The sequence below is a fragment of the Myotis daubentonii genome, chromosome 10 (assembly GCF_963259705.1).
Source record: "Myotis daubentonii chromosome 10, mMyoDau2.1, whole genome shotgun sequence".
Taxonomy (NCBI): domain Eukaryota; kingdom Metazoa; phylum Chordata; class Mammalia; order Chiroptera; family Vespertilionidae; genus Myotis; species Myotis daubentonii.
Window position 1 is genome coordinate 41437829 of NC_081849.1, and position 19976 is coordinate 41457804.

A 19976-nucleotide genomic window follows, 5' to 3' on the forward strand; every position below is an offset into this window, starting at 1 on the left:
AGAAGAGAGGCAGAATTATTTTACTCATTATTAAGCCAGTGATTTTCAAAGTGTGTTCTCTAAGAACAACAGCATGGGCCTCACCTGGGAATGTGTTAGAAATGCAAATTCTTAGGTCCTGCCCCATTCCTATAGAATCAGGGGCTGTGGGGGCAGGGCCTGGCTATCTGTATATTGACATGCTCTCTAGGTGATTCAATGAATGCTCAAGTGTGAGAATCACAGTACAGACATTGAGGAAGCAGAGAGGTGGGTCAAAGTTTGTTTAATTTGGACCTCTCACATTCTTTAGTTGTCATTCAAAATTTAGGCTTATATATCGTTTTAGCAATATGGTTTTTACATTTTTACTTGTTATTTTTAAAATTAAGTAAAAATATCCAATTAATGTTCAATGACTTTAATATTTACAGAATAAATCAGTTTTGGATATTGCAGTTAATCTTCCTCTTAAGCTATCACAATCCCCTGCAGCATTTTACCTGACTTTTGATTTTAAATTACTTTTCTTTTAAACATTTATCCATATAGGAACACATATCCTTATTTATGTGCTTGTAAATATATTTCCTTGAACAATTCTAGATAATGTAAACTTTATATTGAATGTAATATAAAATAATTGATGTTTGATTTATAGCAAGAGCCTTGGGGGACATACAAAGGAGGGGAAAGAGGGGCAAAAAGGGAGGAAGACTAAGGCAGAAAGGAGGGTGAGGGACAAAGAGTGAGGGAAGAAGAGGAGAAGAGGTAGGAGAGGGGAGGGAAAATGTTTTTTCACTCTTACTTTATATTATTGTAAACTTATAAAACAGATTCCCATTTTTATAAAATTTTACATTGCGCTCAGTTTTTAAAATCAAAGCTATATATAGAACATGACATACATTTTCAGCATTATTTTTGTAGTGATATTTTTTGCTAAAATTTTTATTTTAAACTATTGAGATCATAACTTCTTTCAGCCATCAAGAATATACACTTCAAAGGTTACGCCAACATTGTTCTCCCATGAATATCTTTTCACAAATTATGGATGCTTAGAAAGCACCTAAGGACAGGATGTTTCTATGATAAGATGGTAAAAAGTTGTTTACCTGGAAGTTGTAAACACTCCATATACAATTGGATTTTTAGGATCTTTAGAATTCATTAGGAATATATCCTCTGTTTGAAAACAAAATTGAGAAAAGTTGCATTTTTTATTATTATGGCAAAGTCTGAGCAAACATTCTCTGTAAAATATGACCGGCTGTACTCACGAAGCTCATCGAAGTGCGTGTCAATGCCGTTTGGACCTGGCACCGAGCAAATCAGACGGGCTTTGAGGAATGTCGTCCATTTATTCACCAGGCTTCGGTGCCCCCCGAAGTCGTTCTGAAAGGAGAAACCACTGGTTTGGGGGACTTTGCATGCAAAAGCTAATCTCAAATATTTCTCTTATCTTGAGATAGGTTCATAATACAATTCCTCATATTTCAAAATGAGGAATGAGGAAATTTGAATGACATGATACAAATACCTGTGCTTTTTAAATCATATTGCTGGTCAAATTTATTCACTCAAACTGTATTCAAGGAATGACTTACAATAAATTTCCCTTAGCATTAAAAAGTCACTTTTTCCATTCTCTTACCACTCTTCAGCAAACAATTATTACTGTTGTTTTCGTTTTGGTTTAGTTTTAATCTCTCTCTCTTACCTATGCCTTTCTTAAGATCTTACTTAACTTGGTTCACAGCAGTGAATACATTGGCACATAGTAGGTACTTAATAAGTATGTACTGAGCCTGGCCCTGGGCTTAGTGGTTGAATGTGAACTTTTGACCCAGGAGCTCAGGGTACATGCCTGGTTTTGGGGCTCAATTCCCAGTAGGGGGCATTCAGGAGACAGCCTCTTGATAAATCTTTCTTATAATTGATGTTTTTATTTATCTCTCTCATCTTCTCTTTGAAATCAATTAAAAATATATTTGAAAAAAGTATGTACTGAATGAAAGAATAAATGCATGTTGTATAACCTATACTGAAAATACATCACAAAAAAGTATGCTAGCACTGAATATAAGTTTAAACAGTTGAAGTAATGATGACTTTATCAATAGCATATTGAAAAAATATTTGCATAAACCTTAATAAAGGAAACTCATTCCAGAGATACATTTTGTAAAAGTCCCTTCAAAAATATAATGATTTATATTTTGTTTATGTGATTTTATATACTATAAATATTTTTAAACTCATGTAAGTAGTGTTTTTAAATATATATTTTGTGAAGAAAAGATTCTCATATGTTTTACATATTATTTCTGTTTCCAGATTTTTTTAAAAAATTAATTTTCAAATAATTTACATACTAGAAGTAAATAAATGGATCATGATTGAGGTAAGAAAGAGACTAACCTACCTTCCCAAACAGAGATTATTAAAATTTCATGTTATTTTCTTAGAAAGAATTCCCTGTTAAGGCAATTACTGGACTGGCTTTGTGAGTCTCCTGAGATGAAAGTTGCTTTAATATATAATAACAGTTGCCTTTGTCCATATTGCACATATATTATACTATACAGTGGTAGAGGGGAAATTAGTACCGTTATCATATCTTCACACTGATATTAATCAATCCATAAGTATCAATCAATTTTTATTATATATGTCTAACATTATAATGCCATATTACATTTAATTTTGTGTCATACAGTAAATAATTACTCAGATCAATTTCAAAGCTTAAAAATTATATATGTGCATATATACATAGGATGTTATAATAATCAATTTATAAAAAAAGATTTAATACTTTTATATTAATACTTTAGTTATCCTAACAACAAATATTCATTAAAAAATTATACATTGCCGAAACCGGTTTGGCTCAGTGGATAGAGTGTCAGCTTGCGGACTGAAAGGTCCCAGGTTCGATTCCGGTCAAGGGCATGTACCTGGGTTGCGGGCACATCCCCAGTGGGAGATGTGCAGGAGGCAGCTGATCGATGTTCCTCTCTCATCGATGTTTCTAACTCTCTATCTCTCTCCCTTCCTCTCCATAAAAAATCAATAAAATATATTTTAAAAAATTTTTTTAAAAAATTATACATTATTGGAAAGTGTGCTAGATCTGAGGATACAAAAAAGTATATATTCTCCTAGGTAATATAAAAGATTTATTTCTCTAGAATTTCAAACCAAGACCACTTAATATAATTTTGAAGCAATGCCTCACAACCTCTGCTTGCTTGTTTGACTATGAAGAGTTACTCATAAACAATGATATGTTTTCAATCATTTTTTACCATTTAAATATTTATGATAATTCAAGTATTTTAGTCAGATTTTTCATTGCATTTGCACATAGAAGGAGATAAGAAATAAGATTGTGATTCAACAGTATCTTCCTCAATTTATTTTTCTTTACCTCACCTTGCATATCTGACCTATTCTAGCGTGAGTGGCTTTTCCAGTGTGTTCTCCGTCTATCGCATTTTCACGGAAGAAAAAATATACTTTGTCATCTTCAGGGTTGTCACTCTCCGGAATGAGGTGGGCACTAATGAACCTTGGATCTGAGAGACAAATTATAGGATATATATTAATTCACATTTGGATGGATAATACCATTCATTACAGTACATTTCACTTTCTTTTAACTCCTATTTGATATATTTCAAGAACTAATCTTTGCTTAGTTCACTTTTTCCAGTATTTGTAAACCATTCCTTTTTTCAAGTGACAGTTGACATTTAATATTAGTGTATATTAGTCTCAGGTATACAGCATAGTGGTTAGACAATAATATAATTTACACGGTGCTCCCCACAATAATTCTAGTATACACCTGGCACCATACACCGTTATTCAATATTATTGGCCGTATTTCCTATGGTAAACTTATATCCCATGACTACTCTGTAACTGCAAATGTGTACTACTTAATTCCTTCACTTTTTTTTGTTTTTTTTACCAAGGTCCCTAACCAGTCTCCCCTAAGACACCAGAAGTTTGTCCTCTGTATCTATGAGTTTGTTTCTGTTTTGTTTGTCCATTCTTTATGGACAAACATAGTATTTTAAACTATGCTACAAGTTACCTTATATGTAATAAAAACGTTCATTATTTTTTTTCCCAGAAAGTTAGGACTAGGTGCAGAAATCATCAGTGTGACCACATAGTTCAAATGCATTACTGGATAAAAAAATATTTGGCAAACTTTAAGTGCTATCTGATATTACTTATTGCCATCACCACTGTTATTCTGCCTTTCAAGCATAAGATAGTCTAAATCACACTACCAATTCATCTATTCCAGTTTCCAGCAAAAATTGGGTAGGAGGGGAGAAATGAGATCCACATAATATAACAACAAAAAAATAAATCTTGTCATGTTGTTCCCATCTCGGTAAATAGCAATATCATTCACCAGGCACTCAAGTCAAAAACTCTGGAGCCACCCTTGAGCCCTCTGTCATGTTCCACATTCTATCAGCCCATCCCTATTGTCACCATTTCCTACCACATCCTTTAAGACCTGCCCCTCCCAGACCACCATTGCCAGCAGTAGACACCTTATAGCCTCTTTGATTCTACTTTACCAACTTTGGCCCACGTCTCCACACAACAGCCAGCGTGAACCTCTGATATGTCACTTCCCTCTCTAAACCCTCCTGTATCTTTCTGAACCACTCACAATGAAATATTAATTCTTATAGTAATCAGAAGCCCTATATGATCCAGCCCCTGCTACCTCACATGCCTTTTCTTCAACCTACCCTTCCGTCCCTAAGTCACTCCTTGTCAGCCATGCCTCCCCTGCTGGTTCTCAAACGAGGCAAGCACTCTCAGTCCTGCCTCAGATCATTCTTGCCTGGTATCTCTCTGCCCTCCTATATCCTCAAGTGTGGGTTCCTACTTCTACTCAGGTCTTTGTTCAAATATTACATTATCCAAAAGCCCCTTGTTGATTATCTTCTTTAAAAGCACTGAAATCCTTACTCCAGGGCTTTTTTAAAAAAATAAACAAACTCATTTTCATTCATTATTTTTGTTCCTAAGATGGTTCACTGTCTGCTATTAAACAGCTCTCTGCCTCTCTCTATATCTAATACTAGAGGCCTGGTGCATGAAATTTGTGCACTTGGGGGGTGGACCCCCAGCCTGGCCTGTGCCCTCTCACAGTGTGGGAGCCCCATGACTGATCGCCTCAAAGAGGTAGGCCCTGCCCACCCATCCGGAGCTCCTCGATGGATTGCCCCAAAGAGGTAGGCCAGAGCTGGGGATCCCACCTCTGCACCGTGTGGAGCCGTGGGACCCCCAGGCCTCGCTGCACGGAGCTGCCAGGCCCCCCAGCATCACCGCGCAAGCCGCCGGACCTGCCTCCACACCGCATGTGCAGCGTCAAGTCCCTGCCCACCCGCGCACCCCCGCTGCACACACAGCCTCCTGGTGTTGGATTGTGATGGCATGAGGGCATGACAACCATTTGCATATTAGCTCTTTATTATAGAGAATTCATTTGCTCATTTTCCTTTCTCCCTCCATCCAATGCAGTATAATTTCCATGAGAATAAGAACTTGGCATGTTTCATTTGGTGCTATGATTCAATAGCCTAAAACACAGTGAGCAGTTAACAAATATCTGTCCTAGGAGGGAAGGAAAGAAAAAAATAAAAAATAAAATAAGACTACCTAGATTGTACATAGGGTTTAGAGTCTTACTTCAAAAAATGCTTCTGTAAATACCTGGGTTGATACGGTTGTGACTCATACAAACTGTATAAAATATGTACTAGCTTCACGGCTTTACTATGTAACATACTAAGAAGTTGAGTTTTTCTCATTGAGAGCACTTAGGACATTGCAGGTATTTAAATTCTTAGAGTAATCTATCTATACTCCCACGGTGTATTATTTTAACAATGAAATATATGCCCACAGGTCAGCCTGATACTTAAGAGACCAGAAAAGAATTCAGAATCCTAAAACCAGATTTATTGATGTTGTTGAGTCCTAATCTTTACACCTGTGAATAATCATTGTTATCCTCTTTTCCATGCTTGAAGCCTTCCTTTAACATTTGTTCTGGGACCATGTATTTAGTATATCTCACAGGGCTACACTCCACTATCCTTCTTAGGCAAATTATACAGACTCTCTAAATAATGTAAAACATATGAAACATTACCTATTCACATTTTTAGTTCAGTGTTCCACTGTAATCAGAGTAGGAAAATAGTAACTTAAAAATTGGAATGACTTAGCACCAGAATTTTTTTAGATACATAAAATAAGGTATTACTTTAACCTTAATAATTGTTTGCAAATCTGGCCTTCATAAAATTGTACTTGTTCATATATATAGAATGTTGAGAGGAATAATTAATGTGACAGTAGGAATTTTAATGTACAAACCAAAGAGGTATTACCTCACTGATGAAATTAGACTCCTAGAAATGAGGTGTGAGTGTATGAAAAAACACAGTTCATCACTTGCACCTTTTGTGACTTTTTTTTTTTTTTTTGAGAGAGAGAGGGGGGAAGGGACAGAAAGAAAGAGAGAAACATGGATGTGTGACAGAAACATCAATTGGTTGCCTCCTGTACATGCCCCGGATGGGGATGAAATCTACAACCTGGATATGAGCCCTGACCTGGGATTGAACCTGCGTCATTTGGGTGTATGGGATGACACTCCAACCAACTGAGCCACCCGGCCAAGGTTTCTGTGACCTTGAGAATGCTCTTACTTCTCAGATACCAGATGCCTAATTTTAAAATTGGGTTTGTTTAAAGTTGGGTTCTATTCACCCTGTATGTCACAAAAAGTTTATATACAAATATTTTATTATTTTTAATTAAATTTATTGGGGTGACATTAGTCAACAAGAACATATACAAGCAAATATTTTAAACTTAGTGTTATGAAACAATTTTATAAAATGTTAACAAAGGTATTATGTTATTATTAGATGATACCAAAAGGAAGTCTCAATCACATGTTCAGTTTAAGGGATCACATTAAAATCCAGCTACAAAATTTTTATTTTTAATTATAAAAATCTCACACATTCTTCTGTGTTAGTCCTGGAGCAATGGAGAAGAAGTTGGTCTAATATTACCTCCCAAATTAGTGCAGTTGTTCATATAAATACTTTAATAATAATTTCAAGCAATTAAATCCAACTACCTTTTATTTCATCATAAATATTTACAAGACACCATGTAAAAATCAAAATGAATAATATATATTTCTTGTTCTCAGAAAGCTATAATCTAACAAAAGCAATGTTAGAAGCACAAAAACAACAACAATGCAAAGAAATTTTACATGTATAAACATTCTCTTGCTGTTTGGGCATGAGAGAAGTCATATCAAGTATTATGTTCACTTTCTAAAATATGTCAGCATAATTATCACTTACAAATGTGGAAGCTAATGAGAAATAATTCAAGCATCTTATGAAGTACTTGGTAAAAGGGTTTTCAATCCTTATTTCTCCTTCAGTATCTGATACTACAGGAGTAGAGGATATTGTAGACAAATTAACAGTTTGACATAGCTTCAGATACAGCCAAAACCTAAAATTACACATGGAAAATAACAGCTAAATTTATTAAAATAAAAAAAAGAACATCAAAGAAAAATAATGCCAATTTAATAAAACTTATATTTAAGAAATCTAGATTATATCTTATACTCAAAAAAGATTCATTCTTATTTTAATAAAATAGGTGTCTCTATCTGATCTCTTCCAAAAATTTAAAATAAATACTTTTCTAATATTTCAAATTTAGAAATTCTTCTCTTTGATCAAAACCTCTGCTCACTATTCATATTCTATTTTTTTAATCCCCCAATTTTGCCTTTTCTTGTGTTATTTTGTCCTCTTACCCCCTTTCTCATCCCCTTCCAGGGGTCGGCAAACTGCGGCTCGTGAGTCACATGCGGCTCTTTGGCCTCTTGGGTGTGGCTCTTCCACAAAATACTGACTTCTGCGCATGGGCCACGAAGTTTCAATCGCACTGTACATGCGCGCCTGCATATGGCATTTTGTGGAAGAGCCACACTCAAGGGGCCAAAGAGCCGCATGTGGCTCACGAGCCGCAGTTTGCCGACCACTGCTGACTATTTCTCTCCTCACTGGTGAATTCTCTTTATTCAATCTGAACATTCTAATCAGTCATTCTAATTGTCTTCCCTATTTCCCTGGGACCTCTTAGCCTTATGAATATTCACTATGCCTGCTGTGCAAAACCCAGAACTTTCTTCCACTTGCTTCTACATCTAAGCCAGGATAAAGAAAATCATGTAGTAATAGTAAATGGGTGTGCTATAAATTCACTCTATCTTAAATAAGAATCTTGGTGTCTAAGGAATTAGTATACTTATTATAGATGTACTAACAACAACTTTTAAAAATCATTCAGATTGTCTTAAAATCAGAAAGGTACCATCATCTCTCACTTTACATTCCAAAGATGGACTTGTTATTTGCTATAATAAGACCGAGCCCACCCTCTTTTTTCTTCCTTCATCCCCCAATTTTTCTTTTTCCCCTTTCTGTGGAGAAATGAGTTGTCCTCTCAGACTAAGACTTCCCTTTATTTGCTATCAATCCAATAATGTACAGGATATTACTCCAATAATAATCTTTCTTCTTCGTGCAATCACGCACCATTTTTATTTTCACTTATCAAATATTTCTTAAGCACTTACTACGTGCTCTGCAGAGTGGAAGATTAGGGGATATTATGGTAAAAAGTGTTAGGTCCACTTGGTGCTTACTGTCTGTGAGAGGATACCAACAATTAAATAGAGAAATTATGAAACTGCATAAAAAGAGCAAAGCTAAGAGTTTGGAAAGAATGGAGAAGGAAATGGAAGAGACAATCTTGCCTTGAAAGAATTAGGGGACATTTTCCTCCGAAGATATGACATATAATTCAAGGCCTGAAGCATAACCAAGGGTGTCCCAGGCAGAAGGAACATGCATGAAAGTCACAGAAATGACAGAGAATGCTGTGAACACAGAGAGTGGCCAGTGAAGACAGAGACGGTCAGATAGGATGAGAGAAAGTTAAACAGAGGCCAGGAAAAAAGGAAAGCAGTTTATTGTCCTACTAGCTATGGGGGAAACCCTGAGTGTTCTAAACCTAGTAATGCCATTCTCAGATTTCTATTTGAAGGAGATTATTCTGGTTGCTGTAGAGAAAACAGTTATAGTGAGACAAGAATGAAGGCAGGAAGATCAGTCTGGAGAGTGGTAAGAAATGATGGTAATCTTGAGCTATAAATAAAGAAGGAGACACATGCAGGGATTATGTGAAAGTAGAATTGATGGATTATATTCATTGATAAGATGCTGTATATAAGGAGTAGTGAGAAAAATCAAGGAAAAAATTACAGAAATGTCTGATTTAAATAACTGGTTGGATGGGATTCACTTATTTAGTTAGGGAACATGTCAGGAAGGATATATATGAGTGGGGAAGAAAGACGAGCTCAAAATTCAAATTCTGACTAGATATCTCACTGCAACTTTAATTCATCACACCAAGCAAAGAGCAAAGCAACTTCTCTTTTAAAAATGCTTTAGCTCCTTCCTACTTTCACTTTTGGTTATTGTCAACACCAACATCTATTGATTTTTTACAGAGAGGAAGGGAGAGAGATAGACAGTTAGAAACACCGATGAGAGAGAAATATCGATCAGCTGCCTCCCGCACATCCCCCACCGGGGATGTGTCCGCAAGCCAGGTACATGCCCTTGACCGGGATCGAACCTGGGACCCTTCAGTCCGCAGGCCGACGCTCTATCCACTGAGCCAAACCGGTTCCGGCCAACATCTAGATATAAAATATTATTTTACCTTAAATTGCCTCCCTCCATCTCCTACAGTTCTCCTTTACACTCTTAATTTATTATCAAATACATCCCTGCTATCATTTTACCTTTTTAATGTTACTCTCACAATTAATGTCCTTATTAATTTACAGTTATATTATTGCAATCATCTAACTGCCCTTCTACATGTATTATCTATTTCTTCTAAGCCATGCATACAGTGTTTCAGAAATAAGTATGAATGCATTAATACCATACATTATCCAAAAACAGATGGCAGGTATCATAGGATATGACAAAATAGCATGAATTAAGCAGAAAGGACAATAATTCTGCTGTTACTCTGAGCCAAAAAAAGGGCTAAGAGCAGTTATTATATTCATCAGTTAATATATATATATTTAAAAAGAGCCACAGAGTTAGCTCAGATCTTTCTAGCTGCAAGAAGAAAATGGAAAACATTGTCAGTTACATTATTCACAGTGTCTCTAATGCAGAAAATAAACAAAGGGCAATCAGTGTCATTCACAAAATAACTTTGACCTATTGTTCCAGCTCCTTCTTTAAATGCTCAGTGAACCTGTTTATCATTCTAGAAAACACCATAGATACTGACTTTATACGCATGTGGTTCATGTAACAAGAAAGTTTGTTTCTACCTCTCTTATAACATTTAATTCTTTTTCTATTAGCCTCATGTTCCTATTTAGTATGACAGCCATTTGTCCTATATTCCTCCCTCTCCTGCCTTCAGCTTCTCTACAGAACAAAGTATTCCCCTAAGCACATTCTGAATCCGTCCCTCTGCAACCACTCAGATGAGGGTCCCCACACTTCTCTCCTGGTAGTCACATGGCGTCTATTTCCCCTGCTTCTGGCCGCACCTTCTCCTAACCATCGTGTAATTTCTATTGCCTTTGGACACACAAACCATTCCCTGGCACCTGGTGCATATTTTTTAAAATTAGAATCCATAAAACTCTGTTTTACTCACTTGTTTTCTTTCCCATTTCTTCTTTTTTAAAAAAATATATTTTTATTGATTTCAGAGAGGAAGGGAGAGGGAGAGAGAGACAGAAACATCAATGATGAGAGAGAATCATTGATTGGCTGCCTCCTGAACACCCTCCACTGGGGATGTGCCCAGAACCAAGGTACATGCCCTTGACTGGAATCAAACCTGGGACCCTTCAGTCCGCAGGCTGACACTCTATCCACTGAGCCAAAGCAGTTAGGGCTCCCCTTTCTTCTTATAAGCCAGTCTTTTTATTTTTGCTATTTCTTCCATGCTAAGCATAATTTCTGAAACAGAGCATTGTTCTTAAGAAGTGAATAAATTAAAATCTAAACTGTATAGGTTTTATTTTTATTTTCATCCTGTGACTTTTTTCAAAAAAATTTATTTTTCAATTACAGTTAAGATGCAGTATGATATCAGTTTCAGGTGTACAACATAATGTTAGATATTTATAAAACACTAGAGGCCTGGTGCATGGATTCATGTACCGGTGGGGTCCCTCGGCCTGGTCTGTGGGGACTGGGCCGAAACTGGCTCTCCGACATCCCCCAAGAGAGGGCAGTTCTTGAGTGACACACCCTGAAATCGGGCTTCCTCCTCTCTGGTTCCGGTGAGTCACCTGAGAACCGCAGCTGCCAAGTCACTGCAGCTCGGCAGCTCCTGCGTTGAGCATCTGCTCCCTGGTGGTCACTGCATGTCATAATTACAGTCGGTTGGTTGGATGGTTGGATGGTGGCTTAGGCTTATATATATATAGATACAAAGTGATCACCCTGATAAGCCCAATACCCTCTGACACCATAAATAGGTATTACAATATTATTCACTATATTTCCTATGCTGTATTTCATATCCCCATGAATAACTGGCATTTGTGTAGATTTTATTTTTTTAAAGAAAATGTAACATTTTGTTGCTTTTTTAAAGCTTCTGGGATGAGTTAAACTTGATGTTTAGGTTTCTGGTTAAAGAAATGCTTAGACATTCTTATTTAAATTGCAACTATTTTTAAGCAATAGTACACAGTAGCAGGTTTTCAAATAGTCTCCTGAAATTTTACGAATGTTCTTTTAACATGGGAGAAGCTTTTCTCTTTTTGATTGCATCCTTTTGTGTCAGACAATGAATACAGCAAAAATTAATTATCTGTTTGAAATTTTTCAAAATTAGATTCCATCAATGGGATTAAAGTAACATAAGGCATGTTTCTCCATTGTATGAAGCTAAAAACAATGCATATGTTGCAGTTCAGAGGTTACCATTGTCCTGAAAAACTACATGCTATTAAATAACTGGTCTCATCATCAAAAATTCCCCATGGAAAAGTTTTACCACTCAGACTGATCTACTGTATCACTTCTCCTAGGAACCTAGGAAAGTTATTCAAAAGATGTTATATTGCTTCCAGTTGCTCCCATCAAATGGCATGTAGAAATGAAAAGCAATCCAAATTTACTGGTTTCTTTTTCTTTTAAGTTGTGTCTGTAGCCTATGAAAGCAGAGGATGCCTACTTTCAGCTTCCAGATAAAATTCCTGATTTTGGAGTGGCCAAGCCCATTGAAACTAACAGGTACACATATACAAATCTTTTCATAATGTAACCAGTTACAATGCCCCTGGATAACGTGCCACATTATGATGTTCTCTACTCTGTAAAGTTCACAATCGCATGACAATCTACACTAATAAAAGAGAAACATGTAAATTGGTATCACTCTGCTATGCCCACCAGCCAATCAGAGCGACTATGCAAATTAACCCAACAAAGATGGTGGTTAATTTGCATACACAGGCATGGAGCAAAGACTGAAGGCTCTGGCTGGAGTAAAGACTGAAGACTGAAGACTGAAGAGGCGTGGCTTCTCCGCTGCGGCCAGACCAAAGGCCTGGGTCCCAGGTGCCGGAGGAAAACCAGTGCCAGCAGCCGGGGGAAGGAAGGCCTATTGTGTGTATCTTCGTGCAACAAGCTTCTAGTAATTTAATAAAACCTTTCAGCTTGTATAATTAGAAAATACTTCTTGCGACGTGGAGCAGGAAACCAGTGTGGATGTATGTTAAAGTTGACATCAAAAGAAAGTGGGAAAATCCATTTAGGCGAGATCAAAGTGCATTAATCTCAGCAGCACAAAACTGCAATGCAAACACTATGAAAGGTAAATAAAGTTGGAAAGGATTCTCTCATCTGGATAGCTTAACTGGTATGCCTTTGGGGAAGAAACTTTGTCTTTGCAGGTACTGTGGTACTTTTGCAATGCCCTGAGCACATGGCAGAAGCTGAACAAATAATCATATTTAATAATCCTGGGCCAATGCTATCCTGTGAAGCATGGAATCTGTAGTCAAGATAATAGCAACAAACCCTAGGTAAATACACTTCTCTTTTCTTCCCCCCTTTATCTCCTTTCCCACCCCCTAGACATTCTTCCACACCTCATCCCACAGATGGCATTTCTTGCAAAATTCACGTTTGGGCACCACCTGCCACTTGTAACAGTACCACGCTGTCGAAATATTTTTAGCAGCTGCAAATTAAACTGTCCTTCAGGTGCAATCTCACACTTAATGAAAATGACACCTTGGCACAGGACATGCAGCTGCCTTTATGATTCATTTGGCAGCCCGAGCTTATTTAAATAACGAACACATTTGGCTGCTCTCAATATTAGGAGCAGTCAGAATCTTGGGGATAGCAACATTCTGACCAGCATTTGGCTGGGCCTATCCTTTCCACGAACAAGCCCACAAAACTATAAGAACAGACAACTACATTGTAGAAATATTTTTTTTTTCTGAAAATGAATTCCATTTAAAGGATGATTAATGAAGGCTTTTAGAGTGTCTATAAATTTAGAAGTTAGGACATATATTGGGTTTCTAGGATATAAATTATACAGAATTTATTAGAATAGAGGATGGAATGAATGATTATAAGCTGTCTTATGTAAATGCTACAAGGACTAGTTTCACACCATGAAACATTCATTCAATCCTCTTGTGAAGCATGTTAGGAGGTTCCACAACAGAATGAGAAAACCAGAACCCACTCGGAAAAACAACCAAAATTACCCATCTCTCTGAATCAATTATGATTTCATTCATGAGATAAAAGGACCTTTGAAAATCTGTATAGTTATCTATCTATCTATCTATCTATCTATCTATCTATCTATCTATCATCTATATATCTATATCTATATCTATATCTATCTATTCTTATTTTCTTCTCAGTAAAAAGTGATCCTTCTGATGTAATAACTATTTATGAAGGTAAATCCTTACTAAATACTTACCTTCAATTAGCAAAATAATTCTTTCTTCACTGTGATAGGAGTCAGAGAAAACTGGATAAAATCCAAGCTTCTCCCATTCACTAGATTTGTAACTTCCAAAAATAAATTAATGTCAACTAACTTTAGTTTCCTTATGTACTTATGTCAGAATAACCTAAGTACATATGTCTGAGAAGTGCTAGGAGAAATATATATCTTCTTTCCCTCCTCTCTTCCTTTCTGTCTGTCTTTCTTTTTTTCTTTCCTTTTACCTACCTATCTACCTACCCATATCAGCATATCATTGGCCTTCACAATTGCTAGCTGTTATCATAACACTGTCTAGAACATTTTAAGAAATATCCTATATAAACTTATGTTTAAAAGTTAATGGTACACAATGGAATACTATACTGCGGTAAAAAAGAAGGAATTCTTACCATTTGCAACAGCATGGATAGAACTGGAGAGCATTATGCTAAACAAAATAAGCCAGTCAGAGAAAGATAAATATCACATGATCTCACTCATTTGTGGAATATAATGAACAACATAAACTGATGAACAAAAACAGATCTAGAGACAGAAAAGCATCAATAAGGCTGTCAAACCTCAGAGGGAAGGTAGGGGAGGATGGGGGTACGGGGGTGAGATCAACAAAAGGACTTGTATGCATGCATATAAGCCTAACCAATGGACATAGACACCAGGGGGGGACAGGTCATGAGGTGGGGGGGTGGACGAACAATGGGGGGATAAGGACACATATGTAATACCTTAATCAATAAAGAAAAAAAAAGTAAAACAAAATTAATGTGTAAACATACACTTTGTGACTGAAAGCAAGTTGAAGCAGGAACAGCTGATGAGGAAGGAGTAAACCTGTTAAAAACAACTGAGAGGAACAAATAGCAATTTAGGTAAATTGTCAAACTCTTTTTTTAAATTTTCAAAATATTTCCAGTGTCACAGCCTCAGGCTTCAAAATAGTTACAAGCTAGCCAGAGGGGAAATTGGTGATGGGGAAAACCCATCACCACAGGACAGCCAGCACACCAGGCTGACAGCCACCGTGACTGTTTTCTTCCCTTTCAGCTTTGCTGCAATGTGAGGGCAGCGGGGTGAGTGAGTAGCCCCCTGAATCAAAAGACCTTGAATGGAACTCCCAGCACATTGGGAATGCAGGGAATGCAGCACAAAGTCATCTTACATTCTTAGCTAACAGCCTACGCAGAATGGATATATCATTTTTGGCTGTGGAATAGAAAAACTCCTGGCTGCCAAGGAACAGGCCTGGAAAAACTTCTGATGCTTAGCTGGCTGGGAAACTATGAGCAGCTCTTGGGATGGTTTAACCCGAAGAAGAAAGTTGAAGATGAGTCATGTCAGGAAGGAGAGAAGGGCTGATTACGATGGAAGATGAGCCCGAATGGTAACTAAATAATAGGAACTATTTACTGTGCTCTTTCCTTGTGCTTTTCATACATTTTCCTCATCCACACTCATCCCAGAAGAAACGCTGACATTAAAACCCAGTGCATACCCAAAGTGCAAACTAGCACATACCATGAACAGGAGCTGAGTTCTTTCTATGGCATCATGCGGCATCAAGTATTTACCCATGGATTTTTCACCAGGTCTACATGTTACATAGGCTTGTACTATATTTGGCTATTTTGTTTACTATTTTAACAAGGAAGGCAGTTTTTAATATTAATAAAAAATGAGTGGAAAAAGTTACTGTTTTCTACCACTGCAAAATAAGTCTATTTGAATTAAACAGTCATAATCAAATCAAACTTTCCACAGTTTTTCTCAACTGAAGGCAAATTACTGAAGAGGAAGTGAAAAGTCTTTGGGATATTGGGCTTAGGAGAGGAAACACATGAAGTAATCACAAAAATCACTGTGGAGTGTGATGTCTCCAATAGTATATGTCAAATCAAATCAGTGACCTCATGGTTTCCCTAATTTAATACTGCAAAGAGAAAATGTTATCCCACTGTCCTACTCTCAGCTTCATCTCCCAGATCTACTTAGTTGTAATTTCTTACCAGTTCTATCCCTCACACATTTTTTAGTGTATTTTTTCCTTATTTCTTTTGTTCTAATTAATGTTCTCTCATCTCTCTCCTAAAGTATAGGCTTGTCTTCTTTAAAGGTCCACCTGCCTCAAATCATTCTTTTAAATCAACACTTCACAATTCTGCCAATGTGAATGTCTAAATATGCACTTAATAATATTCATGGTTTTTCAAAGGCTAAATAATTAAATTCAGTCTCAATTATCTATTTATTTACTTATTTTTAAATTTAAGTATTATTGGCCTACAATATTATACAAATTTCAGGTGTGCAATATAGTGATTCAACATTTATAAATTCAGACTCCTTTAAAGATATTCAAGGTTTTCACTACACAACACCCATATATATAACTCTAGGCTCACCTACTAAGAAAAATTGCATTTCCCCCATACCCTTCTGTCTTATCACTCTGGATTGCCAGAACTTTCTTTCTTAAGTGACTTTACTTCTGCAAATCCTCTATGAAGAATCATGTCATTTTTCAAGACCCTTTTCAAATACCTTCCAAAGTGCATAGTGCTTTATTTAATTCGTGAGGTGGAAACTTGTCTTCTGAGTTTCCATAATATTATGTTTTGTTTGTATTTCAATTAGAGCAGTTGTACTTTCCCACTTGCCCGAGATAATTTTATTTTTTTATTTTTTACTCCTGATCTGGGGATAGTTTACCATTGATTCTAGAGAGAGAGGAGGGGAGAGGGAGAGAGAGAGAAACATCAATGTGAGAGGGAACATGGATAGGTTGCCTCTCCCATGTGCCCCAAACAGGGATCAAACCCGCATATGTGCCCTGACTGGGAATTGTATCTGAGACCTCCAGGGTATGACTCGCTAACCGCTTATCTACACTGGTGAGAGCACCCTGGATTATTCTTTATAGTGACACCGTGTGTTTGCTCCCTAAGTTCTTTTAATTTAAAATTATTTATTTATTTGAGAGAGTCGAAAATATCTATTTGTTGTTCCACTTATTTATGCACTCATTGGTTGATTCTTGTATGTGCCCTGATTGGGGATTGAACCCACAATCTTGGCATATCAGGAAAACCGTCTAAACAACTGAGCTACCCAGCCAGGACTGTTCACTAAGTTCTTCTGAGGCATGGTTTTGTCATTCATCTTTGAATCCCCTCTATTAGAGTCACTCAACTCAGAAGCCTGGAATTAGTCTTGAGTTCACCTGCCTCTCCATTGACAATTTATTAATCTCCAAGTTTTATTTCCATCTGTCTTCCAAATATCTTTTTTTATCTATCTGTATCCTTCATGTCTTAATTTAGGTCCTTACCGTTTTTTTCATCCTTCCTATAGCTTTTTAAGTTTCTTGTTACCAGTCTCCCTTTCCTACATTTTTTTTCTCTCACATAATGCCAAGAGTGACTTCAATATCAATACTCAATTTGTTTATTCCAATCTATTGTTTAACATCCTTCTTCATGTAATTTTTGATGGGAGTGTAAAATGATCTGGAAGTATTTTGTAAAACCAAATACATACTTATTCTGTGATTCAGTCATTCCATTTCTAGCTATTTAGTCAAGAAAAATGAAAATATATGTCTACAATAAGACTTGAACAAAAATGTTTATAGCAGGCTTATTAAGGCCAAGTATCTATCAATAAAAACATGCATGACACTGGGGTATATCCATACAATTAAATCTGCTTAGAATTAAAAAGGCACAAATTACTGATACATGCAATGACATGGATGAATTTAAAAAATAATACAACAAAGAACATATATATAATTCCATTTATATGTTTCTAGAATAGGCAAGAGTAATCTATTGTGGAAAATACAGAACGGTACATTCCTCTGGTGGCAAGGGTGTAGAGACTGGATGGAAATGGGTAATATAAAATTTCTGGAACATTCCATACTTTGATAGATATTTTAGTTACAGAGGTATATCATTTGTCAAAAACTCATTGAATAGAACACTTAAGATTAGTGCACTTCATTGTACATAATTTTTTTCAGAATAGAAACAAATACATAAACAAATATTGAACTCCTATCACTATTAATCATATTTAAGAGGTGTGCTGATGACTGATATCTACTTTGACTTCATTGAAAAAATGGTTGATGGATGGAGAGAAATGAATGGATAGACAGAAAAGTGATATTATAGTAAATTATAAATTTGTAGCATCTAGGTGGAGGGCCAAGATGTATAATTATATAATTCTTTCAATTTCCTGAATATGAAAATTACCTATGCCTCCTGAAACAAAAAGTACTTTTTCCTAACTTCCAGCAAAGATGATCTTAGGTTGATAAAAGTAATCATATAAATTTAAGAAAATATAATATGTAAATACACTATTATAGGTGGTAAAAACAGTCATTTACTTTTTTCTTCACTAATACTTACCTTGGTGGCTCAGTCTTAAAGTAAACTATAGCAAAATTAAGAATTTCTAGCATATAACTGAGCCTGAAAACTGAGTATCACTTAGATTTTCATAGACATACAAATTTGATATAGTGTAATCTTCAATGTATGGTTTTGTTTTCTTTTTTTTATTGATTTTTTACAGAGAGGAAGGGAGAGGGATAGATAATTAGAAACATTGATGAGAGAGAAACATCGATCAGCTGCCTCCTGCACACTCCCCACTGGGGATGTTCCCTCAACCAAGGTACATGCCCTTGACCGGAATTGAACCCGGGACCCTTGAGTCCGCAGGCTGATGCTCTATCCACTGAGCCAAACCAATCAGGGCAGGCTTCGTTTTCTATATCTAGAAACTATGTATGTTCTTTTTATTTAAATATTATGGTCTTTGTCATCTATTCAAATGGAAACATTTTCAAATGTAACTGCCTATACTCTGTAGAATTCTGTTTGAAAAGTAAATTGAAATAGCTCAGCTGGCATGGCTCAGATGTTGAGCATCCACCATGAACCAGGAGGTCACGGTTCAATTCTTGGACAGGCACATGCTCTGGTTGAGGACTCCGTCCCCGGTAGGGAGCATGCAGGAGGCAGCTGATCAATGATTCTCTCTCACCATTAATGTTTCTATCTCTCTGCCTCCCCCTTCCTCTCTGAAATCAATAAAAGCATATTTTAAAAAATAAATATTTATTGTATTGTGGTTTTTTTTAAAGAAAATGCATCTTGTTGTATTATGTTATTACCTTTCTGTTTTGCTGACTGATTTATTTCTAGGATGCATATCTCCCAACCATTTCTCTATCTCGGTGAATTTCACAAATTTCAGGAAGGTAGTGCTGAGTACAAAATAGGTTTAAGGAAAGTGATTGAAATAGTAATCTATTTAAACTAAGTGGAGATGTCATAAGGTCATATGACTATTTTGTTATTATTATTTTATAATTATCTACCAAAATGTGGTCTGTGTTTCCACTCTCTTATCTTGTAAATATGTAGTCTTTTTCTTTCATAGACTGGTTATATAAGAAGGAATTACTCAACATTTCACTGTGGAGATGATATAATTATGTACCTTATTTATTATACTGGTATATTAGAATGACTTTTTCCATTGCAGATGTTGGGAGTTGTATATAATGTCCTGCTATTTACAAGAACACTATGTGTAATGATTTAGAGGTCTGTGTTTTGTCATCTCTCTATATAAAAGCCTAAGGGACAGTTCAACTGTCCGACCAACAGATATGAGGCACACTGACCACCATGGGGCAGATGCTCAACACAGGACCTGTGGAGCTGAGGTGACTTGGAAGCTGAGGTTCTCAGGTGATGAGCCCAATTCTGGGGTGCATC

General features: G+C 36.3%; 1 protein-coding gene across 2 annotated transcripts in view; it reads right to left on the reverse strand.

Moving 5' to 3' along the window:
• The window catches only part of SEMA3A (semaphorin 3A), a 193916-nt gene that overhangs the window by 45081 nt on the left and 128859 nt on the right, over positions 1-19976 (reverse strand). For both annotated transcript variants that reach the window (XM_059712176.1, XM_059712175.1), the window contains 3 exons: positions 3421-3563; positions 1263-1377; positions 1098-1167 (listed from right to left, as the gene is read on the reverse strand). In XM_059712176.1, the coding sequence (XP_059568159.1) occupies positions 1098-1167; positions 1263-1377; positions 3421-3563 (328 nt within the window). The remainder of the gene's footprint in view (positions 1-1097; positions 1168-1262; positions 1378-3420; positions 3564-19976) is intronic.